This window comes from Orbicella faveolata, unplaced genomic scaffold, assembly GCF_042242905.1.
Source record: "Orbicella faveolata isolate gen_17 unplaced genomic scaffold, um_ofav_v1 contig_2, whole genome shotgun sequence".
Taxonomy (NCBI): Eukaryota; Metazoa; Cnidaria; class Anthozoa; order Scleractinia; family Merulinidae; genus Orbicella; species Orbicella faveolata.
In genome coordinates, this window is record NW_028301547.1 from 23,652,501 (window position 1) to 23,678,183 (window position 25,683).

General features: G+C 37.1%; 2 protein-coding genes and 1 long non-coding RNA gene across 4 annotated transcripts in view; 1 reads left to right on the forward strand and 2 right to left on the reverse strand.

The window, feature by feature from the left end:
• LOC110065182 (FAD-dependent oxidoreductase domain-containing protein 2-like) overlaps window positions 1-8,017 on the reverse strand; it is a 19,596-nt gene extending 11,579 nt beyond the window's left edge. Inside the window, exons 1-9 of one of the 2 annotated variants that reach the window (XM_089288941.1) lie at window positions 7,643-8,017; window positions 5,927-5,998; window positions 3,767-3,829; window positions 3,163-3,278; window positions 2,151-2,308; window positions 1,312-1,369; window positions 1,070-1,136; window positions 796-862; window positions 525-572 (exon numbers count right to left, since the gene is read on the reverse strand). In XM_089288941.1, the coding sequence (XP_089145067.1) occupies window positions 525-572; window positions 796-862; window positions 1,070-1,136; window positions 1,312-1,369; window positions 2,151-2,308; window positions 3,163-3,255 (491 nt within the window). In that variant the 5' untranslated portion in view covers window positions 3,256-3,278; window positions 3,767-3,829; window positions 5,927-5,998; window positions 7,643-8,017. Of the gene's footprint in view, window positions 1-524; window positions 573-795; window positions 863-1,069; window positions 1,137-1,311; window positions 1,370-2,150; window positions 2,309-3,162; window positions 3,279-3,766; window positions 3,830-5,926; window positions 5,999-6,144; window positions 6,791-7,642 lie in introns of those variants that run through there. The other variant, XM_020772286.2, reaches the window with a different exon arrangement.
• On the forward strand, window positions 8,017-10,376 carry LOC149112543 (uncharacterized). The gene is made up of 2 exons (XR_016207042.1): window positions 8,017-8,258; window positions 9,303-10,376. It is a non-coding gene; the product is annotated as an uncharacterized LOC149112543 (long non-coding RNA).
• Window positions 9,276-25,683, reverse strand: part of LOC110065183 (FAD-dependent oxidoreductase domain-containing protein 2-like) — a 23,567-nt gene continuing 7,159 nt past the window's right edge. Inside the window, exons 9-23 of the mRNA XM_089288943.1 lie at window positions 25,557-25,604; window positions 24,615-24,673; window positions 22,595-22,696; window positions 22,246-22,304; window positions 20,396-20,516; window positions 18,954-19,025; window positions 18,176-18,291; window positions 15,905-15,950; window positions 15,160-15,222; window positions 14,560-14,632; window positions 13,802-13,905; window positions 13,372-13,453; window positions 12,810-12,906; window positions 10,373-10,427; window positions 9,276-9,427 (exon numbers count right to left, since the gene is read on the reverse strand). Coding sequence (XP_089145069.1) covers window positions 9,360-9,427; window positions 10,373-10,427; window positions 12,810-12,906; window positions 13,372-13,453; window positions 13,802-13,905; window positions 14,560-14,632; window positions 15,160-15,222; window positions 15,905-15,950; window positions 18,176-18,291; window positions 18,954-19,025; window positions 20,396-20,516; window positions 22,246-22,304; window positions 22,595-22,696; window positions 24,615-24,673; window positions 25,557-25,604 — 1,165 coding nt within the window. The 3' untranslated portion in view covers window positions 9,276-9,359. The remainder of the gene's footprint in view (window positions 9,428-10,372; window positions 10,428-12,809; window positions 12,907-13,371; window positions 13,454-13,801; window positions 13,906-14,559; window positions 14,633-15,159; window positions 15,223-15,904; window positions 15,951-18,175; window positions 18,292-18,953; window positions 19,026-20,395; window positions 20,517-22,245; window positions 22,305-22,594; window positions 22,697-24,614; window positions 24,674-25,556; window positions 25,605-25,683) is intronic.

Consider the following 25,683-nt stretch of genomic DNA (forward strand, 5'->3'; position numbering starts at 1 on the left):
AGTTGGTAATGAAAGCTGATGAACTTGAACTCTGGATAGCTTTGTTAACAACCTGGGACTTACAGTAATTACAGTACAGGGGAACAATTGAATGTTAATTGTCAACAAACATTGCACAATTGTTATAAACCTTTATTAAGCGGACACCCTCCATTTAGTGGACACTTGGGAAGGTCTCCAGGGTGTCCGCTTAATAGAGGTTTCACTGTATTATGTAGTTCCAGAAAATATCCATACCTCCCCCATGGAAGGGATTTTTTCTAACACCTCCCCACCCCTCTGGAAATTCCAGTTAAGCTTCATACATTTCATTAAATTTTTTGGTCTCATAGAACCCCCATCCCCGAGGAAATTCCAATCCCTTCTGTGGGGGGAGTGTGGATATTTTCTGGAACCACATATTACATTACTTTATGAAGATTTTGGATTTAGAGATAATCTGGGATCAAGTCTGTGTTTTTGTACGCAGGGCAGTATATAGCACTTTGCACTGTACCCAGCTCTGCTAATCAAAATTAACTCACCTCAAGTCACCCACATAATGTGTTTCCCATGATAAGCGAACTCTTGATCTGTAGAAAAATGAAATTGAAATGGTTCCTGATTAAATTAATTTAAGAGAAAACATGGCCAATAATTGAACAAAAAAATGAACCTTATTTCTTTTTTTGAAAAAAAGTACTGGTACCAGAATTCATTTATAAAATGTTTTGATATATTTTTCTTCAAAATGAAAGGTTCAGTTAACATGTACAGATAATGGTGTAGCAAATTTAGCTTTAAAATATAACTAACCTAGCAAACATATGGATTAAATTGGTCGCTCCCATTATATTGTCTGCTGTCTCAAATGCTGAATTACCTGTAATGAAAAATCAAAAATAATGAAATAATTGACTTCTGATTTTGTATTGTTTAAATTTACTTAGGGTATTAACTAACTAATGCTTGCAGCAAAATAAAGATTGCAAAGAAGTTTAAAAGTTAAATAGAAGTCTTATAATTTTGAAATGCTAACAGCGCAATTGATAAACATAATTTTTCAAAAGACATTCTATTTCTGTCACACCTCTTCCTATGATAAGCACTGATTGTCCCTCGTAGTCATCAGGGTTTGTTGAAACTTCAGAATAACTCTAAGGGATAAAAAAACAAGACATTGCACAATCATATTACAATCTACAGTAGTTTGAAAATAATAATAATTGTTGTTACATGTACATGTAAGGCCACATTTTGATGTTGATTCTAATTTCTGCAGCAGATGGAGAAGAGTCATCAAAATTGCTTCAGTATGTAGGTGCACATTACCTCTGTGTGTTCAAATCCCTTGAACTTTCTTGGCAGATTTTCAACTGATATACCAGTACTAATCAGAGAGAAACGAAGAGTAAATTAAATACCAAGGAAGTTCAATCCTGTTAGAGATCAAACACACTCATGTAGTTATATCTTGTGAGTTGCAAGTTACCAGAAACCTACATGAAGGCACTTCTAGTAAGGCAGGTACAAACGCCAGACCATGTTCAGATAGATTGCTCGGATCAAAAAAATTTAGAAAGTAGTGAAAACAAAGATAGTCTTTTACCAAAAATTCAGACTTAATATACACTAGAAATAATAATTATTGAGTTAAAATTTTCAAGTTATCTTTCCAGAAGTGCAGCATGTAATTTCAATATGGTTAAGAAGTAGATAGATGCTCTGGGCGGGTACAATGCCCATCAGGGAACAAAAAGAGGCCCATAATGACCACCCACAGAGGGCTGCAGGTTTTGAAATGGCTAGCACCTGCATAGGTGGAGATTCACAACAGAATATCTGCCAGGGCTCCAGTAGGTGTCTTGTTGAAAGCACTGAAAGTGGTTCAGTTTATAGCTTAACCAATCCAGATTTGAGAGCTTGATTTGTGAGAAATGGCCAGGATCATGCACCTGGTCAAAGTTTGAAACCTAACTGCAGGGTTTAGAAGGTATAACCATACAGTAATGATCAAGACCTTGCCTACGAACAGTCATTATGCTTAACTTTAATTTGTAGGGTTAATTTGCATAACAGGTTAGGCTGAATAAGACTAAGATAATTTACTGATTGTGAGCATTAAGCCACGACACACTACATCAACGAAAAGTAAACTTTATTTCCATTACCTCATGATAAGATTCTTGCAAGTGTATTGTGTCTCATTTTGATCCTTGAGGTAGAACAGAACTTGCTCGTCTTCACCTTTTCTTGACACATGCAGAATATTGGTGTTGTACTGGACTTTTAATTTAAGTTTGGTGGCATAGTCATTCAAATATTGAACCTAATAATGAAATATGGTTTATATCAGCCACATAAATTCCAGGTACAACTAATGAAGGGAGAAGTTAGTGGGTAAATGATTATTTATGAGCAAGCTCGGGGCTTTACTAAGTATACCAAGAAGGTTTTAGAGGGTTAAATGTAAATTTTATGAACACTGGGTTAAAATGACAACCAGACTTCACAAAAAAGAGCATCACATTGTATCAGCAATCACTATTAAAATGAATTTAGCATCTTCAGTATATAAAGAAAGTCACGTCTAAGCCTTAAGGGCTTTGAGTGGATTTTGTGGTCAAGCTAGTAAATAAATACATTTTGCCCTTCACTAAATTTGCACACTGCACGGGCAAGTGAATTTTTTGGGAAAGGATTTAAGAAAAATTCAAATTACAGATGGGCAGTATTTGAGATCATATTACTTTTCTGATTTCTAATTTTACACTTTTAACCAAGATTTCTAGTCTAGAGAAAATGACTCCCAGGCTATTACGTACTAGTTACAGCTAGTGAGAAGGGCAGGCTGCAAAACTGATTTTCTTTGCACCCTGGAATCTGTCAATAGCAGCCATAAATAATATTTTTTTAGTACTTCAATTAGGAAAAGGGCAATTTGGCCATGTTTTCTGTAACTTTAGTCTGAAACATGGGAAGGGAGACATGTCTTTCTAAAAACAACACCTAACAGCAGAGAATTAATAAAAGACATTGGCAAAATAAACATTAGATAGCAACAAGAGAGCTTTCTGCAGCTGTGCCTATATAAGCTAATTGTCTGCAATTGCTTATGCATATATTTCCATTTGAAAGTTATTTGAAATTAGGTGTCTTTGCTTAGCAAAATAAAGAGCTCACCAGATCATCTGCATCAGGGAAGAATTTTTTGGAATAATGTGTCATTAGAAGAGACTCATCATCACTGAGAAGGGAGTTCCAGTCATGTCGCATGTTAAATTCTTTGTTAGTTTTTCCTGAAAGTGTCAAATAATGAATGTATTTACAAATAAATTAATAGCTGTAAAAAGTACTTGGATCTCTACACACACTGCAGACCTAGGATTCTAGATCCTTGTCCGAACATACCCTTGAGTTGCATTTAAGTGACACTGTGTATGCATAATGGTTATGTATTATTAAAGAATGCAACACAACCTGGCTTTTATTTTTAGTCTGCTCTATGCAGTAGGAACCTTAACTTAGATGGGAGGGGCTGGTAGGGCTATAACTTTATTACTTTGTTACTACTCCTGATGATATAGACAATGTACAAATTTTCCCACTTAAAATTAACAAAACGGTGAAAATTAGGACCAGCTCTAATGCTTGTTTGTCATGGCCAGTGTTTTTAGCCCTAACCACTTGGTCACTGCAGTCTCAATACAGCTTTGTACCTGATCCGTAATTACTTAAGTGCTCAAATAGAAGGTTGAGAATCTAGCAGTCAAATATATTTGCACACCTGTATGCCTCTTGTTAATGGATATTAACTTCCTATGTCTTGGATACTTCACATAAAATGCCCCTAAATATAAAAAAGCATGAAAATAACTTCAATTACAACAAAACAGATTCTATATTTAAATTCCTAAGAGCGTAACCATTCAGCATTTTGCAAAATACATAATTTTATATGATTTCTAACCGACAGGAATTGTCACATTTCTCAAAAATAAAATCTAAAAGGATTATGTGACATATGAGCATGCGCGGGATTTTAGTAGGGAGAGAGTAGTTTTTACTTGAGTGTCAAAAGTAAATTGCTTTCAAATTGATCTTACATAATACCAAGCTATGCAATTTACTTAAAAAACTAACACCACATTTTAGTTATCAGTTAGTTTAAAATGTACTACATGCAATTTGCTTGGGCTTTTGATTGGTTCGGTGAATTCTCTGCATCCTTTGTAATTGATCAGAGTAATTACTTATGAGTTTTGGTTTTAAAATAGCCAGTTGAAAACTCTGATAAGTGACTGATATCCAACACTTGCTGGGATGAAAAGATTGACTAAAACGAGGGAACAAATACAAAATAAAAAATAATAACAATAAAAATAGAATGCTAAACTTAATATAAATGGCTCAAGCTTATTTTTGTTTTGGTTCAAGCATCACATATATAAGTCAGGAAAATTTGAAGGAGCTCCTTGTCACCTTCCAAACAATAAGGAGTTTAATTTTTTTTTGATCTTTTCTGAAATGCAATGAAAATGTATGCTAATATTTTGTGTACAAAGGAAACTGTCAGGAATACAGAAACAGCAGATGTTCAGCTGGGACAGGTGCTTGAAGAAACAGAGACAACAAAGCTAATAAACAAAAAACATTATCTTGAATATTTCTTAAATTTTAAAAAATCTTTTTTACTGTAAATGTCCTATTCAAGACATCTGAAATGCTCTAGGAAACCAAACTGAACTAAAACTGATCATCAATTCTCATTGGAACATCTGCTTTCCAAAGACAATGACGTTCTGCTGATAACATTATATAATGATCAGGTCCAAGCAATTTTGTAATTTCTAAAATAATTTCCAGAAGTGAGAAGGTAACATTTGTTTTGTTTGTCTAAGCCTGAGACAAAATAACATAACATGATCTGCCGCAAAATACCGTCAAATATAACCAAAAATGTTCTTAAATCACAGCATTATGAATGTTTTCAAAATTATGCAAATTTTAAGAGCTATATTTACCTACATGTCACTTTGAACTGACTTCACGACCTTATAAAAGTTATCATCCATAAAAATTAACAGAGTTCCAAGTTTAGTTTCACAGAATCTAGGATGCAAACGAGTTTTTACAGAGAAAAGCTTTTAAGAAAGCAATTAGCTAACTCGACTCTTCGAGTATGAAATCGATACTCATTAGTATCAAACCGCACAGCCACGCATCAGCTGCGAGAAGTCTCACACCTCCAGAAAACAGTCGTCAGCGACCACGGAATCAAACGGTGACTGTGGCTTGTCGCCATTAAAATAAGACATAACGGTGATCCACAAAAGGCTGATCCAAATCGACTTAATGATTCCACATTGAAGGCCCATTGAAAGGGAGCTCCGGGTAACGAGCTCTGTAACATGGAATGCTGTATCAGTACATTGGAATATTTATACGGTATTACACTCTGACTTCCAGCTGACATTTTAAATCTATGGCTTCGAGTGTAAATTGAAAATGCAACATTGATTTCTATGCAGTCTATGACATATTCTTTTGGTAATGATCACTGATTGTTCGAGGAGTGAAAGTTGAATATTTTTCATTTTGAACACTGAACTGATAGCGAGCATGAATGTTGTTTAATAAATCATGAACTAAAAGCTTAAAACAGGTCATCAGTGTCGTTTAGTAAGACGTTTTTAACGATGGGCCTCCTCTTTCGTCTTATTCGTACTGTAAATAAGAATGACAAGTTAAAACAATTACGAAGCTTAAAAAGTAACCACGCACTAACACGGCACGCTCACATTTCACATCCGTATGCTGACAACTATAACGCTGAAAGCTACAACAAACCAAGTTGAAAGTGATTAAAACTGCGTTTTAGAGTAGCTCATATTAACATTAAAACGTGCTTTTAAAAGTAAAGTACCACTATCTTTTGATAAAATACCTGCTAGACCATCTCGTTCGAAGATGATATAATCGCGGGCAGCGCGTTCAAGGTAAAATCCTATTTGAAGGCCTGAGAGAAAGTATTTAAATTTTAGTATCAACAAGTGCATGAATGAGATTTACAAAGCTCTGTAAAATTAACGAACACGATTTAACTTAATAGAATATTAACAACAAGGAGAAACTTCCACTAACATAAATTCTAAAATTACCTACCTCCCGGCCCAGCGCCGACAACACAATACTCGTGGAAAACTTGTCCGGTCGACTTCGCTAACGACACATACGAAACGAAAATTGCTAGTAAGCTGGTTAACCGATTCATCACGCATTGACAAGTCCAGATCAAACGGAGACAGCAAAATAAAGCTGGAGTTTGATATGCTTTCAGTAACTTGTAAACTTACAAAGCGACAAATATTATTAGGTTCACTGAGCCTTGCCTGGCTCACTGGAAATTATTCGTGTTCGCAATATTTACCCAAGATATATATTTAGTTAACACGTTCCTGATTGGTCGCTGAAGGTAAGCCAATTAGATACTAATAAAAAATAAGTACAGGTCATTATAAGGGATGCGCAATATCTACTTCCTACTCCAACGAGTTCCTTCAGCAATTATCGAACCAATACAGTGTTTTTTTCTCGGCATCCTGTAGAACTGAACTGACCAAAGCCCACTCCATGTTCAACCATTAATTGACTGCCTGCCTGGATAATGTTATACTGTACCAAAAATTAAATACTCCCTAAAATCAGTTGCCTAATATTTTTCGTTCTTCGACTGCCTTTTTGCAATTCATGTCAGACTAAACAATTCATTACAGACAAGTTTCTCCGAACAACCGTCTTCATGGACAACAATAGGCCTCAGTGTGGGGCAATTAATTATTCGCGAAGTACCAGTAGGGAATGACTTCTAAAATTTATTGCTCAGAAAACGCAGCAAATTAAGGTACAAGCTGCCTTGAAAACAAAAAGTTTGATGATAGAGAATACGTTTTGGGGCAGTTTTTTTGGAAATTGTAAAGTGAAAGCAAGAAATGTAAATGAACAGTTCAGGTGCTCAAACGGCAAACGGCACAGATGAATTTAGCTGTAATCAGAGGCAATTTTTGCCGTTTGCCGGTTAGATCTCAAACTCCCTATAACCTATTACTATTCTATTAAGACTCCGTTCGCAAAAACAATACCACCATTAAAGCAATAAAGTTTTTGCATCAATTTATATACTTTGCTAAATATTTAATACATTATACAGGGTAAAGATGTCGGTACTGAATTCAGTAATGGGTACTACAAGTCACTGAGAGCTACTGAGCGACTGCGTCACACACAGCTGGTTACACCGCCGCCGGTATAAAACCGGGTCAAAACTAAAACGACATTTTTATTGACAGAAACATTAAATGCAAAGCCCCCGGTTGGTTCTGTTTGAAATTATTGCATAAATGCGCTGAAGGTATACGGATTATCTGTATGCCATTTTAGTTTGTATGGTTTGTTTTTTCATTATTTCAATTCTAGCCATGAAATTGTAATAAATAATAAAATAATATAAATAAAAGAGTGATACAATGAGCTACAAATGTACAAGGTTGTGATATTTATTTTAAAAGTCTGGTAGACGTTTTCAAATTAATTCTGCCATGGAAAGTCATGTATAACCTGCTCTCCTCAATAATTTATTTCCTCGTCTTGAACATTTTGTTACCTTGTTAGACAGAGGTCCCCTTCTCTTTTTGTTCGGTCAGAGACGAGAGTGATCTTCTGCTTCCAACTGTTTGAATCCTGGGTCATGCATAAGTTATAAACAGGTTATTTTTTTTGAATTATGCGTCACTCTGTGGTTGTGGTCGACGATCAAGCGGTCCGTCTCCGGCTCACCGAGCAGAGAGGGAATCTCTCGCATCTTGTGTGCGAGCGAAGGTACTCATCCGGTCATAATTTTAAAAGCACTGTTTTCACCAAAGATCGTCTTATTAATGTCTCTATTAATAATATTGCCGTGCGGGTAGGGTAAAATTTCTTTTGTTTATAGTGATAATTAAATTGCAGCTGGCATCCCATGATGCCCTGCGCTCCTTGTGTAAAAGCGGGAAGGATGATAAGCCAGCGCCATGTCGGCGTGCGGCCTTTTCAGATTAAAGGGAACCCGTGCTCGGTTTCGTAGCGTTAGTGAAAATAGAGAAGGGCATTTCAGTTCTGCCTACTGGGTAAAGGGATAACAGACAACTCACAGAAAAGAGTATGGCTGGCTTATAAATGGTACAGAAGTCTTCAGTAATGTTTCCCGGTCAGAGGAATTACTCCGCTGTTTTTAAGTCAAGGTAGATGATTATTTAAACGCTGACTGGAAGCTAACGTACTTTTTCAAAGACACATATCTTTCTTGCCAACTTAGTCAAAGTAGTGAGGAGACTGTTCAGTTTGTTTGTCGGCTCATGCTGGCAAAGAGCATTTGGGAAGTGGGAGGAATACAAATTTAAAAGCCCGGTCCTCACTTGTGGTCACTCACTTGTGGTGCAAGCAGCCCGGGTGCAAGCATAAGCAAGCATAAGAAACATAAGCATAAAAACGCTTTATGCTCTATTGGTGACGACCGGACTTTAATAAGCATAAGCACTAGCATAAGAATATCAAAACCTTGCGGGAAAATCATCCTATGGGGAGGGGGGGCATTAATATAATCAACTTGACTTTCTTACAAATTATTCATCCCTTATCAGTGTCGATTATTGTCAGCTGATTTCCAAACAGTTTTTGATGCCCCCAGTAAGAGTCCCCTGAATATTTAAAGCTCTCCCAGTTATTGAACACCTCAAAAACTTGTGTGGAGGGCTTATAACTGAAGCTTTATGTTATGTGGGAAATATCTCTTGATAATTTGTGTTTGTATTCAACAGTTGATCACTTCCATTCAATCCCTTTATGTTTCACATTACATAATTATGTATACCTTACTCTTTGCATGAACCAGAGGTTTTAAACGTAATGTTAATTAATATGACCATTTAAATATATTGCTTCAGTTATGGAGGAAATACAAAACTTCTCACCCTGAACATAGCATAACATGAAATATAAACTGAGCTCCATGGCTGTGAGATGAAAGTCAAACCTTGATCCTCTCTGTTTACAATCCATATGATACACAATGACAATCATATCATTCTTAGAGAAAAATTTTAATAGTAGGCAATCACTGGGACATTTAGGTCTGGGATGTGAGAGTATTGATGTCGTCTCATTAAGGTTTTAATAACCTACATCCCAGGGCAAACTGAAAAATGTATTATTTAGAAATAATTTAACCTTTACAAGTGAAGTCCACCAACCAAGAAAAATTTTGATTCTTTTCTTTTAATCTAAAGAAGAGACACCACAGGAAGGAGAGTTGCAAACAGTATTCAAGCATCAATTCAAGCCAGTTACATTCTTATTTCCTGGCTTTGCAGTAAAGTATCCTGAGAAAACTTTGGAGTTGGCAACATTGGACCTAGCAAAGGACACAAAACAAAATGAATCTTAAATAACAACTCCATACCCAATGGTTGTGTTGGAAATTGAACTTAAGTTTAATGAAATCTGTGTTGTTGTTAAAAAGAAAAAATTATAATGAATTTTAGAAAATAACTTAAAGAAACAACACTTGCTGACTGGTTTAAAACTGTGTTTCTATAAATTTAACTATTAGATTATGAGCTTGAGGTTTCAATCGCATAGAAATTGAGAGCAAATAATGTAATTGTTTTATTATAAATCTACTAGCCATTCAAAACTTTATCTAAATCCTCTTCACAGACACTTTGAAAACACCAAGAGTCTGCTGTCATTTTGATAACAACTGCACACTGTTAGGCTACTCACTATCTACAACAGAATAGACAGTGAGTAGTGTAGCCAATCGGCAAACGGCATCACAATAGAAACTTAGTAGATTTATATTAAACTCGATAGAAACACAGAACTAACATGAACTGTCATAATGATGGTGTGAGAAAAGGGAATTTACATTTTGATGATCAAAGACAAACTGTTTTCTCTTTTTGCTGTGAAATTTTCTGAAAAGAAATAGAAAACATGTTCCCCATGTTTCTATCGAGTTATAGAAACACTCATGGAGGTTTGGGAGAACTTGAAAAAGCTGTGGAAACACTTGCCTGTCAACTAACATGTTCCCACAGTGTCCCTCATTCTCCCAAACTTCCACTCGTGTTTCTATAACTTGTTAGAAACACGGGACATCTTTTCTATTTCTTAAATAAATTTACAGCAGAGCTGCTAGAGTTTCTTATGAATGTAAGTTCACTTTCTAAAACATTTTAACCCTTCAAAAAATGACAAAGCCAAAATGTAAAAGGGTATGTAATGTAACATGGTATTCAATGTGTTCTATTAGTGTCTGACTCTGCAATATTGAAAATAACAGAATTATCTGTACCTTCGATGTAATGTCTACGGCATTTTATTGGCGCTGATTTCCTTGTCATGATAATCTGGAAAACAATAAGAATGATTGTTCTGGGTCTTGTCTGGGTGTGTTATGGCTCGTCGACAACTGCTTACTAATAATATTGCTAAGGAAATACCCTGGGTTTATAGCACAACAAATCATGGAAGATGTTCACGATACTCTAGAAGTGTTTGTAAAGTACAAATTCGATGGTTAATGACTTACGGTACTCACAAGTGTTCTTATAACAAATATTTAAGGAAACTCTTACAAACAGTATTTAATTGCGTGGCACCCTGGATCATTTTCCTTGTTTAAGGGGGCTTCTTCTAGTAGTTGCTCATTCACATTTTTCATTATAAAGAAATTCAGAAAACACGACTAACCGCTCTTCAATTACGAGTGCAACTGATTGCTCGGGTTACTCGCACATATTTCATGAGACACACTAGTGAGTAGGACTGGTGAAACATGTCCTGCCAGGGAAGAAAAATAATTATTTCCAGCACTGTAGTCCATCTGAAAGGTACCCCCAGCATTAAATTTGTTGAGATCATTTATATACCCAGGTGGAGCCAAGTAAGAAGTTAGAAAAGTGCCTTGGTCACAAGCACAACTTCATTACTTCGGCCAGGGCTTGAGCCGGAGCTGATCAATCCAGTGTCCAGTGCACTAGCCATTAGACTATATTATGCCATTCAGAAGATTAAGTTTATTAAGATCTACATATCACCTTCACCTATCTGTTTGTGACTAAGTGTTACATAAGGCCTCTGCAAAGCACTTCCATTCTTCTGTCTGCTGCTGCTCTTCATACTTTGGTCTAAGATTTCCAGCTCGCTTTGTTCCTTTCTTTCTCTACTGTACACTTCTAGGTGGTGTTTGGTCTTGCTTTCCTTCTTCTCCCTTGGGGTGCCGAGGTCATTGCTATTTTGCTTGTGTGAGATGGACAAATGTACTTCTAGTTTTCAAAATTCTATTCAGATCTTTTATGCCTCCTCGTCCCTCCTGACAGACCGTTGTTCCAAAGTACTGAACTTGTCTGTCTTCGATATCTTGTCCATCAACTTGATCTTGTCATGTTTTTTTTGCATTAACCCTCCTTACCTTGGTCTCTCAGCTATTGATTTGATCCTTAGTTCCACTCTTTATGTCTCCTCCTGTAACCTTGCAATTTTTTTTCCTGTATCGACCCTTTTGTGGAGGACAGGAGTGCTACATCACTAGCGAAGTCTAGGTCATCAAGTGTTGTTGTGATCTTCCACCTGATGCCATTCTCCATGGCCAGCTGTTCTTCTCGTCACCCAGTCCATGACCCCAAGGGGACACTGATACCCGTACCCTATACTAGACCATGATCAGCTTGATTTTGCAACCTCATTCTAGACTAGGCACCAGAAAAACCTTCCCTATCCCGGACTAGCTATTTTTAATTCAGAGACAGAGACAAAATCACTCCCAAGTTTCAATTTCTATTGAAGAACCCCGGCTAAAACACCCTGCTCTAGACTAAATTATTCGTACACTGGCCTCTTTTCTGGTGAATTATACTCTATTCCAGACCAATACTGTCTGATTTTTATACCTTATCCCAGACTGAACTGCCTGAAAACCTTACCCTTCATAGTGGCACATACCCATATAGCTTATATAATTACCAAGAACACCCCCCGGTCCATGACGATAAGGAACAAAAATACCGACTTGCTGCATCCTTGTTTGACACCAGTTCTTGAGTCAAACCAATCACACACAATCCTTCTTGATCTTCTATAACACACTGGAAATCTTCATAGAAGGTTTTTCTCATTCTCACAATCTTCTCTAGGATGCCATACTTCTTTATGATGATCCATAGGCTTTCACGGTGGATGGAATCAAACGCCTTCTCAAAATCTATGAAGTTCGGATACAGTGTCGCTTGCCATTCGTTAACCTGTTCAGTCCTGTTCAGAGATATTTCGCAATATGAAAACTAACTTGTTCAGTTGTTCCTGTACCCTTCCTATAACCTGCTTGCTCTTTCCTCAACCAACAGTCAATTCCACATCTGATCCTCTCTATAAGGATCCTCGCCAATACCTTGCCTACGACGGACAGAAGAGTTATGCTCCGCCAGTTCTTGCATTTCCTTTCTTTGTTAGTCTGATGATTGACCCTCCCTTCCATCTTATTGGGATTTTCTTGGGCTCCCATATCTTCCTCAAAAGTTGATGTAGTCTACTCACGGAAGAGATCTACGTGTACTGGTAGTTATTCCTTACAGTTGTAGATGACACCATCAAGCAGATGAGTGATGAAGTAAGAAGACGCATGAAGGAGATATTGCCTTGATGTGCCTCCAGATTGTCAGAACTAATGTCAAAATGAATGGGGGATATTAATACTTTGTTATCTCACACAGCATTAAATGTATAAAGCTTACCTTAAAGCAAGATGATGCAAAAAATGAACGAAGATCACTGTCAACGACATTTTCCATAAATCGGCGCAGGGGAAGAATGTGTGCCTTTGGCGCATTCCTGAGGAAAAATCACACAAATAAAGGCTCTATTACCATCATTAAAACAACCCAATTTCAACAACAGCATGGACCAAAACCACGGTGATAAAAGAGCTGAACATCGGGAAGACATGGGGTGAGACCGAAAAGATCCCCAAGAACAGGGTCCGGTGGAGAGCTAGGTGGAAGCACTTTGCCTCACGAGGGGCAAGGAGGATTAAGTTAAGTTATAGACCAAAACAATCCTGGGCTTGAGACCAACAGCATCCAACTATGTGCAGACCAGTAAAACTCTGGTTTTGGGAAGTACGTTTTGGGATTTCATTAGGCTGTGTAGCAATGGCTTGAGTTAGAGCAGAACGTGAGAATGAGAAGACACATTAGTCTGTAGCTCTTGCAGTAACAATGTCAGCAGCAGCAGCAACAAAACAACAATAACACCTTTAAACTTTTCTTAAAAAGAAAACTGGCATTTGCAGCCTACCACAGTGTTAAGAAGTCTTCCACAATGTGGTGAATGCGATCTGGTCTGGGAAGAACGCCTTCTTTTGATGACTTTGGCATGGCTGAAGATTAAAGACGTCAAAACGTTGAATACAAAGTGCTCATGTGAAAAACCAACGAAAAATGTAGTATATAGATAGCAGTCAATACGAGGAAGGCGTCAAGTAGCACAAAATCTAAAGCTGGATATTTCTAAATTAAAGTACAGAGAATGGAAGGAAAAGAAGGAAAGGGAAAGGGTGCAAAAAGACAAAGGAAAGGATTTGAAAAACCGCAAAGGTGGGAAAGCTTCACTGAAAAAGAAAGAAATAAGCTGCATTTTATCATAAAGTTGGTGAATAGATACTTTCAGAGTTAACCTAGATTGCAAATCCCTTGCTGATGTGGATTTGAACAGCTAGCTACATTACCTGTAGGAGGTTCTTTGTAGAAGTAAAGCACAGGATGCAGGAAGTTTGACTTGTAAGCCTCACTTGCCCATCCTGTGGCACGACCTGGCCTAAATGTGTCCTTTCTATAAATCGCAACACAAATGTGCGAAATGATTTAATCAATATAATTATTGACAAAGAGACAAAAATATCTTTTTCATATTACCTGAAGGATACAAAATCAAACCCTTATTAAGCTGCCACCCTTGAGGGGTTAGTCGCTTAAATAGGGGTTTGTCAAGAATTGGCATAAGGCGTAGCAGGAACGTCAATTTATTCAATTACTAAACAAGCTTTAAGCAGTTGAAGACAATAATGAATGTGTGTTTGACTGTTTTTTTTATTTTAATTCACTGGTCCTTTTCTACTTTGGACTGTTGTTTCCGTGGGGTGACTGTGCCACAGACTAAAATTAAAGTGCTAAATGTTGACATCATTTTAAAGTTGATTACTAAAGAATCCATTGGAACCCTGTTCATACAACCAACTCTGGGCTATATAACTGTAGTTGCAGTGACAAAGGGTGGTCTTATTGTTGTGATCGTACAGTAAAAATGAGTGACGAAATGTTTTCTTGAGGTGGCTGTAATAACAAGGTGATTGTATAAGTGGGTTGGTCATAAGGTCATAATGTAAAATTGTTTACTTCAAAACATTCAGCTTGTAATTGCATGGAAATGTAATGTAAATGTAATGTAATAATTTTGTTTGTATACTATTCTGTACTTCCCACTTACCCAGCTCCAGAGAAATCCTTGCCATATTCCATATTGAGTACAATCATTGGACCCGCTGCACTACCAGTGAACTCTATAAGCAGAATAAAATAAATTAATATAAAAGTGCTTGCACCGGTGATGTTTGAAAGGCCTTACACTAGTTACATTTTAGCAGCACTTTGATGCAACTGAACTACAAAATTTAGTATTTTAGAGAATGCATATCCTGGTATGTGACAGACAGTTGAAATGCAATGATTTAATTGCAATGCAATGCAGTTGCAAAGGGGGCGTGCAAAAGAAAAAAAAATAGAAGTAAAGTGCCTAATTTACTTGGGACTCTTGGGCAATAATATGATGGTGTAAAATGGAGATTTCGATTTGCCAAATCAAGCGAAGTGAGGCACAAAGTGGTTAGGAAGAAAACTCAAGACAAGGCGTAAGAAATGAAGGGCTGTAGTAGCTGGTAGCATGCAAAGCAAGCGTTCCCTGGCAAACAAAGAGTTCAAGCGTCTAGTTAGTCAGTTACAAAGTGGTTAAGAAGATGTGATAAGATCACTTTGTGAAGCAATTCAACGGTAAAGCATGCATCATGATAACAGCAACCAAAAAAAATACCTTCAAATTGATCCACCAGTCTAATAGGAAACTCTTCATAGTATTCTGCATTTCCATTTTCACCTGGAGTAGAGAAGAAGTCAGATATGAGTCATGATTATTCACTTTAAGGTTTAATCATAATCACTACTTCTGCTGTCTTGTATGACTTAGCTTTACTCTATAAGAATACTTGATGCCAAGACTCGGCTATTCGTTGGAGAGCTTTTAAGAGAAGTGAAAAACAATGTTGTGGTTATCGTAACAATTTGACCATGTTACTGGTTAGTATTCCTATGCTGGGAATACCAATAACTTAAATCATTGCATTGTAATGTCATGTCATAACAAAAAATTAATCACAACTTAAATAAATCATTCAGTTTGTAAAATTAATTATCTAGTTGACCAATGTGTCTACTGCTTCCTTGAAATCGTGCAAAGCTGATAGTTTCAATTAGCAGGTTAGAAACAAACAAATTAGAAGTAAACAGAACCTTTTGTCAGGTACACAAAAAGTTGAAACAGGAGTAAAATTCAACAAAACTTTTTTACTAAAAATGTTTATTGCTTTCGTTTTGAAGTTCAAGTGGAAATACTCATGCATTTTTGCACATAGTAACATTGAGTTTTGAAGAACCTCAGTCAGTGATTGCTGATTGCTATATATCTTGTAAAAATAATGTTTTAAGAATTGTCGAGAATTTGAAAGTTACAAAAACTTTTTTCTGAGACAAAGTTTCATATTTATAAAATTTATACTCACGAAAGATTATTACTTCTCCAAGGACACCAAACATTTGATAAATACCCTGTCATGGGAATAAACTTAGTCAAACAAGCAAATTTTGAACATCTAAGCGATGGCTCATTTATAAGATTATAAATATAACCAAATAGCAGGTTGAAATCCTCATCGGCAATTGGAGTGCTCGATAGTTAGACTAGAGCAATTTCAGGGTTCCTACGGGTCATGGAAAACCTGGAATGTCGTGGAATTTTACAATTTCATTTTCCAGGCCTGGAAAGTCCTGAAATTGAAGTGTGGGTCATGGAAAGTCATGGAAAAGTAATAAACGTTCTAAGAATGAACAGACAAAAAAAAATCAAAAGTGGAAAAAACAACGGACAAGTCAGAAAACCAGTTAATTCCAGTACAAAAATAAAGACTAGCATGCATTTTATGCGTCATAATAAGGGAAAATACCTTAAATAATAGATTGTTTTGACATTACTTTGAGAACAACTGCTTAGCATAGGTTACGGGAAAACTTGGAAAGATCATGGAAAAGGTCATGGAAAGTCATGGAATTTCAAAAGCCCAAAAAAGTGCGAACCTTGAATTTATAACAATAGAAGATTTTAAGGAAAACGACCACTTTTTTAAGTTTAAAAAACATGTTTCGACAGAACTTCTGTCATCTTCAGTTGAATGAATGATTACAAAGCAAGTTGAATAATAAGTAGGCAAAAATGCTAATTAAGACAAATAGTAACAACAGAACGTGAAAAGGTGTAAATTAAAAGGATAATTTTAGATTTACATGGTGTAATTGCTGATTGAGGCAAGGTAGTTCTTTTTGAATATGGATAGCCTCCTTTATCTTTAGCTGAAAGCTGGTAGTGGCGTGATCTAAAATATGAAAGCAGTCTATAGAACACAATGAGCGACAACGTTCAGAATTCTGAAGATGTTTGAAGATGTGAGAGGCCTTATCAACGGCTAAGTGCTCACGTACGCGTGTGGAAAAATGTCGGGAGGTTTCGCCGACATAACAGGCATTACAGCCCGCACATGTAAACTTATAAACTACACGTGAACGAAGCCCGCCGGGGATAGGGTCTTTCACACCAAAAAGGTTACCTATCTTAAAGGAAGAAAAAACTAATTTGATGTCTAAATCATAGCCCCGATAGGGTCTTTCACACCAAAAAGGTTACCTATCTTAAAGGAAGAAAAAACTAATTTGATGTCTAAATCGTAGCCCCGGGGACAATGACATTGTCCCCGGGGCTACCCCCTTACCACCTCGCCCACGTTTTAATTTAAGCTGCCGTACATAGGCCATTTTTCTGTCATCACTCAGAAGAAGATTCGACACTTAATCAAGCGCTATTGTAATGATTTAGACATCAAATTAGTTTTTTCTTCCTTTAAGATAGGTAACCTTTTTGGTGTGAAAGACCCTATCCCCGGCGGGCTTCGTTCACGTGTAGTTTATAAGTTTACATGTGCGGGCTGTAATGCCTGTTATGTCGGCGAAACCTCCCGACATTTTTCCACACGCGTACGTGAGCACTTAGCCGTTGATAAGGCCTCTCACATCTTCAAACATCTTCAGAATTCTGAACGTTGTCGCTCATTGTGTTCTATAGACTGCTTTCATATTTTAGATCACGCCACTACCAGCTTTCAGCTAAAGATAAAGGAGGCTATCCATATTCAAAAAGAACTACCTTGCCTCAATCAGCAATTACACCATGTAAATCTAAAATTATCCTTTTAATTTACACCTTTTCACGTTCTGTTGTTACTATTTGTCTTAATTAGCATTTTTGCCTACTTATTATTCAACTTGCTTTGTAATCATTCATTCAACTGAAGATGACAGAAGTTCTGTCGAAACATGTTTTTTAAACTTAAAAAAGTGGTCGTTTTCCTTAAAATCTTTACATGTCTGCTGCTATCTAGACCTTTTGATAACAATAGAAATAAAGAGCTGGATTAGTTGGTCCAAGACATTTACTTGTTAAGTACCCAGAGTCCGAAGCAATCATCAGGCAACTCTGATGATCGCTTCGGAAAAAGCGTGAAACTCTGAGTAACAAGAAAATGTCCTACACTAAATAATCCAGCTCTTTACTTCTCTTGTTATAAGGTTATAAGTAAATATGAAAATTATCACATAGAGTATGGACTGGATAACGATTTGGCATATTTATACAAGATAAATATTAAGAATGAGTGGTAAATTTTAGTTAGTGGTTGCAAAAATATATAAATTATTAATGTAAAAGTAGTTGTTTTAATTCTAACCGAGGCTTCATTAATCCTTTTGAGTATCACATTTATGACTTCTGTGACTGGGATTGTTATGTGAGGCCATGTGACATTATGGTTGCGCCACTCCAACTCACGATGAAGTGCACGTGCTGTAAAAAAAAGACGAAAAATTCAAAACATTTTTGAATGACAAATTGACCTTTCAAAGTACCAGTAGTGATGTTAGTAATAACAACAATAAAACTCAGTAAGGACCTGACAAAGTTGTCTATTGGTTCAGTCCCGTTAAACTTGAAAGCCAAGGACAGAACTGGAAAACGTTACTGCTGCCGCAAGTTTGACCAAGATGATTGTGACCCTTCCCCTCACCCCACAACTGCGTGATTGCAGGCCATTCTCCTGCTTCTTATGGACAATCAACAATTGTCGTTGACTACTTTCTTTTCTTTGAGTATCTGGTTATCCGCTTGGTACAATTTTTGAGGCATGGTCTAATAATCTCCTCAATCTATAATCTGCATCTAGTCTACTTAACGGTTATTCCACGAGCGCGCGTTGGCTATCCAACAAGCGCGAGTTGAATAATTGTTTTAATAAAAACGCCCCCAAAATATAGAAAACCGGACTAACATAAAAACGTCCCCCAAAAACGTCACGCTTACGCTTAGCATATTATTTTGTAGAACATAGTATAATGACTCATAACCCATGATGGCTCAGCCAATGAAAACTCGCGAACTGCATTGTCCAATGATCCACGTTTTGATTAATCCAGCTCAATTTACAACTGAAAAACAAAATTTTCAAATACCAGTGTATCGAAAACCATGAATGAACCCTCCTGCAGACCTGCGGATGTCAACTGAGTGGGTGTTCGTACCAGCTGTAAAATAGGCAAAATAAAACCATTAAGAATCTGGATCAGCTGCAGTGGATTGTATTGAGGATAAAACTATCCAAACTATCAGGAATGAGTTCGACGAATCATACTTTTGCAAACAAAGTTAAAACTAAATCATTCCACAGTTGGGTTGTGTTAATAAATAATTTACATTTAAACTCAAGAAGGAAGGACTGAGATCGCACATATTCCATTAGTTAAAATATATACTTTTAGCTTGAAGATCTAAAAATGCTTCAGGTAAATGGGGGGGGGGGGGGGGGGGGAGATAGTACATGTAGTAGTAATGAGAAAATCAAGGAGGGACCGAGCAGCGAGAAAGGTTGGTGCATTTACTTTGGAAATAAAAGTTACAAGCACAGCCATGAAGTGGAGTAATCAGGCACTTAAAACATTTGATATTCTTCTTTCTTGACCTAAAAGTTTATCACTATAATTAGCTGTAATTGTATCCTTATATTGTTAACTCTGAGAAGTTGGGTTTTACATTTCACTCGAAAGACACTATCCCCAGTTGTAATGGTCTGTCTGCTCGAAAGTATTGACAATGTAAGGAGAATTAGGAGAGGTTATAATTAAATTCTAAAACTCCATGCCCCTGAGGCAGGGGGCAGGGTTAGTGTCTGGAGGTGTGCTCCTTCTAGGAAATAGGGAACTTAGGCGAACCGCAATGACGATGGCAACGAGAACGTCACCAAACAAAAGGTTTAATGAGAAGAACAATGGCTGTGCATGTGCATTATAAATCTTTACATAGTTCTTTGCCGTCCTCTGCAAAACAACAATGTGAAATGACCAAGTTCTGTGTATTTTAGAGAACATGAGCCAAGTATTTCCATTTAGAATTTATCCCTGACATTACAAATTTAGTTTAAGCAGGGTTTTAGACCAATTGGCCTACTAAACAGATCTGGATAACTGTGAAATTTGAAGGTGAACTGTAAATCCAATTTTTATTAGGCGTCGTCCTTAGAGTAGCCGTCGTCATTGCTTAAGCTCCCTTATTAGCAAGGGAGGGGAGATATACAATCCCTTCTAACCTTCCCATGGATCTACCCATGGACGACTAAATAGAATATCAGTAATGTGCAGGGCCGGGTTGTTCAAAGCCCGATTAAGCTAATTACAGGATTAGCAAGAATTTTGATTTCAGTTTTGTGACTATTCGGTGAGGTTTTCTGTTTATAATGTTTGTTCTTTAGTTTTGAGCTTGACTAAGCTCAAACTACACAAAACGTGCACGAGTAGTAAAAAACATGTTTATACAAGAAAAGTAATACTTCGGTTAACTTTTAATCCTGGGTTAGCGTTGAACGGCTTTCGAACAACCCGGCCCTGATTGTTCAACTTACCAAAATAGAGCCTGGGTATAGTTGTAGATTCATAGCTTGCTTTGACAGCTGGGTATTTTTTGGCACGTGATCCTCTAGCTGGTTTTGGTTTAGTTGTGTTGTCAAATATAGAGAAGTCAAACTAAACACAAACAAAAAAATCCCTGTAAATAATGTAACAAATCATTGAATTGGTTTGAAAACACGTCAAAAAGTACTGTTGGTTATGGTACTTCAAATTAAGAACGTGTCGTGTAATATGTCAAACACGAGAGACTGTGTTTCAGTAAGATATCCAGACACTTGGCAGAGAGTTGAAAATACAACGAGCAGCGGAGTCTTTTTGACGAACTTCGAGGTGTTTGGATTGCCGATGAAACACTGTCTCGACTGTTTGATATATCTTCTCAATCGAAACAAAAACTGTCAAAAATTGTCGAAGTCTATGCTAATTGAGACCGGATATCCAAACTTCCTTCACGGTAGTGATTTTCTTTGTTTTATCTTCATGAATTATTAATGATTTTGAGAATGTAATATAACAAATGTGACAGACCATGTTTTACCACATTTCCAAACACCAAGAGAGATTACACAACATGCAGCAAGTGCTTTGAAAAGTGATCAAGCACTGTCTTGAATGTTTAATGTATATCTTCTCTATCGAACCTAAAACTAAAATCTTATTATATCAAATCAAAAATCTATATTAATAATAAAGATCAGGGGCCCGTTTCTTGAAGGTATTGAAAGTTTTCGCACCCGAAAAGCCGTGGCAAGATCTCAAACCTTATGATCATAGAGCTGTTTTTATATCCACATATTCTTTATATATGACCAGAAGTTTCCTTCAGACAAGAAGTTTCAGGTCTATACACCTCTCTGTTTTTAGATACGGATGAACTAAAAATGGCTTTGCGGGCCCGAAACGTTTCCGGGGCTTTCGAGACTCTGAAACAGGTCTCAGATATCCAAACACGGTCACAGTTACGATTTCCTTTGATAGATTGTTCAGGGGTTTGAGAAAGTTTGGTTCACAGGCAGTTAATAACATACATAAATAAGTTTATAACATAGCGCGCGCGCTAGTCCTATCTAATTCGTATTGAGCCATCATGAACGAAATTTCTATGTACGCACGGCCGTGCGTATATAAGATGACATGTGCAGTTTCAATTTAGCTGCAAAATTTCCGTCGAGTTTATTGCAAGTTCTTTTTGTTTAAGTTTCGGTAATGTGAAGATTATCCTGAACAATCCAAACTCTACTTCGAGCCTTTGACTTTTGCCAAGCTAAGATGTTTACTTAAACGTGAGTATTTTGACTTTGCTTGTCAACATTACCATCGAGTATTTTTGACCTTGTCTGCCTACATTTTCATGATAATTAATTCGAAGAAGCGAATTTTTCATTGACAATTTTGGAAACCAGGTTGAGCATTTTCGCTCAACTGTTGCTCAACTGATGGTGGCGTGTTAGGATCCTAATGACCTTTGTTTTTCTTCACCATGCATTGCGAGAACTTTGTAGTCATTCACAAATAAACATGTTTTAGCGCCCCAAGTTGTTGTCGCCTTGTTGTAAAAGAATTGGTTCATGCTTTAAGCTGTGCATATATCGAATTATGGATGCACTTGGGAAGTTTGGAAAGTACTCAAGAAAGCTAGAGTTGCTCTCGGCTGTCGCCTCGAGCAACTGTTACGCTTCTTTCGTGCTCTCCAAACTGCCCGCGTGCATCCATGACTCGATATACACACGCTAAACATGAACCAATTATCAAAATATTCCATAAACAATATTCCATTTTTAGTAATTAACCAAAAAATGTGTTTAATATATGGTCTTGTTTTTAGATTCAAAGCCAAATGTACCTTGAAACCCAGACATCGTATGACGCGATCATAAGGCTCCCGCACAGCAAAGTTGTCAGCTGGTAAAAGTAGAAATCAAATAAAATGTGGTGAGACAGACGTGCACTTGTTGTTAAACTGTTTAATTGCAGCTGTTTCAAGAAATGTTAGGTCTAAGCATGAAGTTACACCCTGCGTACAGACATGAACCACTAGATACTTTGTTAACTTCATTTTGTCTTGAAAAATCAGCTGAATAAATCGACAGCAATATAAAATGCAGCCATTAGTTGACCTTTATTGTGGAGGTTGCGTTTGAAAGGCATAGTTACTTGAAGGACAGGATTTGGTAGTGTTCTACATTACTTACGTACTAATCCACTGAGAACAGCATTCACTCCACGGTCATCAATAGCATCAACATAAAGTCCTCCATCTCTCTTCACCACTGAAATCTCCTCTACAGGAGCCTCTAGGAGAAAAGTGAATCAAAACGGAATGTTTCTAATTAGAGAGACTTTTGCAAGACCTTACAAAAGTGCATTCCTTATTTGTTTCATCTGCCAGTAATTGAAAGGATCTAAACAAGCTTTAAGCATTTTCTCGTTAAAAATATCTCTCATGTGGAGAGAGCCTTGTTCAATTGACCCATCACAATGCTGAAAAGTGAGTACAGTAAAACCTTTATATAACGGCTCTGTATATAGCCGCCACCCTGTGTGTAACGGTCATTGAACAACTTCCCAAAAATCGTCCCTTATATTTACTGTTAAGTTGACCTGCATATAGCGGTCACCTGTATATAACGGACGCGGTCACCCTTTAGACTTCCTGAATCCACAATTTCATTACCTTTTACCTGTATATAACGGTCACGAAATTGGGTTACGATTAACGAATCGAATAATGACAAGCTATACTCATAAGCTCGTTACATAGCAGCCACCAAGGCAGGGGTCTCACAAAAATACAAAGATTTGTACTAAACACAACTGCTACGTACTGACATGTCATCGCCTACGTCCGACACATGCTTACGGCAGATATCATTTAAGTGTCGTCGCTTTCAAACAATAATTACTGTAACTGTAACAACACAACCGTACCACACTGTTTTCACTTTCGTCATGTAGGTCTCTGATTACAACACTGTACTGTACTTATCTGTCTCAAATTGTCGTCAATAAATATAAAATAAGTGGTTTTCCCCTTGAAAACGTTGTTCATTAGCTTTCAGCAGACTTTCACTGCACCTCCCTAAAAGTACACCACGGACATTTTACTGGCCTTTTTTTATCGTGTTTATTGCGTTGCTGTTACTCGTTATTGTCAATAAAACGTAAATTGAGTTATTCTTTGCTCACAAAAATGTTATTTATTGACTTCCAGGGAAGTTTAAAGGGAACCTGGGTACAGCGGTCACCCTGTACGTAACGGTCACCTGGCCATTTCCCAAGGGTGACCGTTATATACAGGTTTGACTGTAGTGTCAAAAGCAGTAGCCACACATAATGTGCATACTTTGTTTGCCAAGGCCAGGCATGTTCTCCACCATTCGCTAAACGACCCGTACTAGTTACTTCTAGCTCAAGTAATGTAAAATCCAAGGAAGGAATTCTTAATCTAATTCTTTACATTCTTTACATGCTTTACATTCTCTTACATGCTAAATTTTCTATTTACAGTATCAATACATTCTAAAGTAGACAGTAATGACTGTAAAGAAAATCATCACTAGCTAACTGGTGAATATCTTTTTGATTTAATTTAGACTTAAGAGTAAAATATATTTTTGGCAACTAGGAAATTAAGGTACGAAGAAAGGATAGATGGTAACGAGTCGTTTCACCCGATAGCCACTTCACCCGATGTAAATTTGCCCAGTCTGAAAGTCCCTTCACCCAGACTGAAAGTTCAAGGAAGATGTGCTTAAATCGGTCTCTTTCTTTGGAGAAGCTAACCGGCTGAAAAATACAAAACTGTTGAGGGTGATGAAACAAAATTACACAAAACAAGTTTTTGTCGTTCTTTATCCATTGACCATGATGCTAACAGCCTGAGCAAACCGACTCTATGGCATCAGGGGCACTGGTTTTTTGGCAAAATGACTACAATTCGGATAGTGACAACATTTACAGCCACATAATGTGCACTAAAGAATGTCCATCAGATAAAAGCTATATGTAGAAATATGAGTGTGTTGTTGCTTAATTCTTTTGTTCTGTATGTAAAAGTGTGTTGTTTTGTTAATTTGACACACGTCTTAATTGCTTAACAAAGAATCAAATTTGTTCTGTAGAAGTTTCCTTAGCGCATTATTTTCAAATTTAAATATTACCTTAATGAGGCAATTTAACGTTCTGTAAAGTAGGTCAAATTTTAAGACCTACCCAACAATGCATCAAGAGACTTCAGTTGATAAGTGTCCAATATTCCATTGTTCACAGCTCTGGATGAAGAAGAAAAACCTCTTATAAGGGAAATTTTGCATGTAAGTCAGAGAAGACGTTATGCAACAGGTTCCTCCTGACTGAGTGGATAACAATTGATAAGTTTCAGGTCACCTCGCATGCAGCAGAAAAAATAACTTATTAATCCTGGCAAGATAAGTTCTACCCTACCCATCTCATTTCACATGTGACTCTACAGGCCTGAAATAGAACACCTTGAAATTGGTCTTTTGAGTAATGCTAATTTCAGAAGTACTGCCAGTACACTTCAGTCAGCTGCTTCTAGCAGATTCCACATTTGCAGGCTTCGGGTTCGAGCCAATGCGGTTTTTCCATTGAGCGATGGCACTTAACACTTGCAGTGCCCAGCTCTCCCTCTGACCCAGGTTGTTCGAAAGCTGGATATCCATTGGTTAAGCCACTACCAGTGGATAGCGTGATTCATTTTGCTAACACTTATCTACTGAACAGTGATTTATGCAAGGGATTGCGTGATCCAGCCTTCGAGCAATTGGAACCTGGTGTACAGAAATATCAAATGGGGTAGTTACTAAAATCGGATGAATCGCTGGAGAGGTAAAGCGTTGCATGGGTGGAAATTTGCAATATTACAGGGTTCGTATCGTCACTCCATCCTATGGCAACCATGCAATTAGCCATGCAGAATTAAGCACTGGACTAATAAATTAAACAAGCTGCTGATCACAACTGTTGTATTTGACCTCAACTGTGTCTTTTATGTTCAACACATTTAAGATAAGCAAATTGAATCTAACAGCAGAAGGCACAAAACTCCTAAATTTTTTCCACTCCATGTGTCTCTCTCATTTCTCTGGGTGCTCCTATGTATTAGGCCAGGTGATGTACACTACAACCACCTACCTCAAATCACCCACATAATGTGTCTCCCAAGACAAGCGAACTCTTGATCTGTAGTTAAATGAAAAATAGTTTCAATGGTTGTTAAGATATTTATTTTATAGAACTTTTAGGCAATAACTGAAGAGAA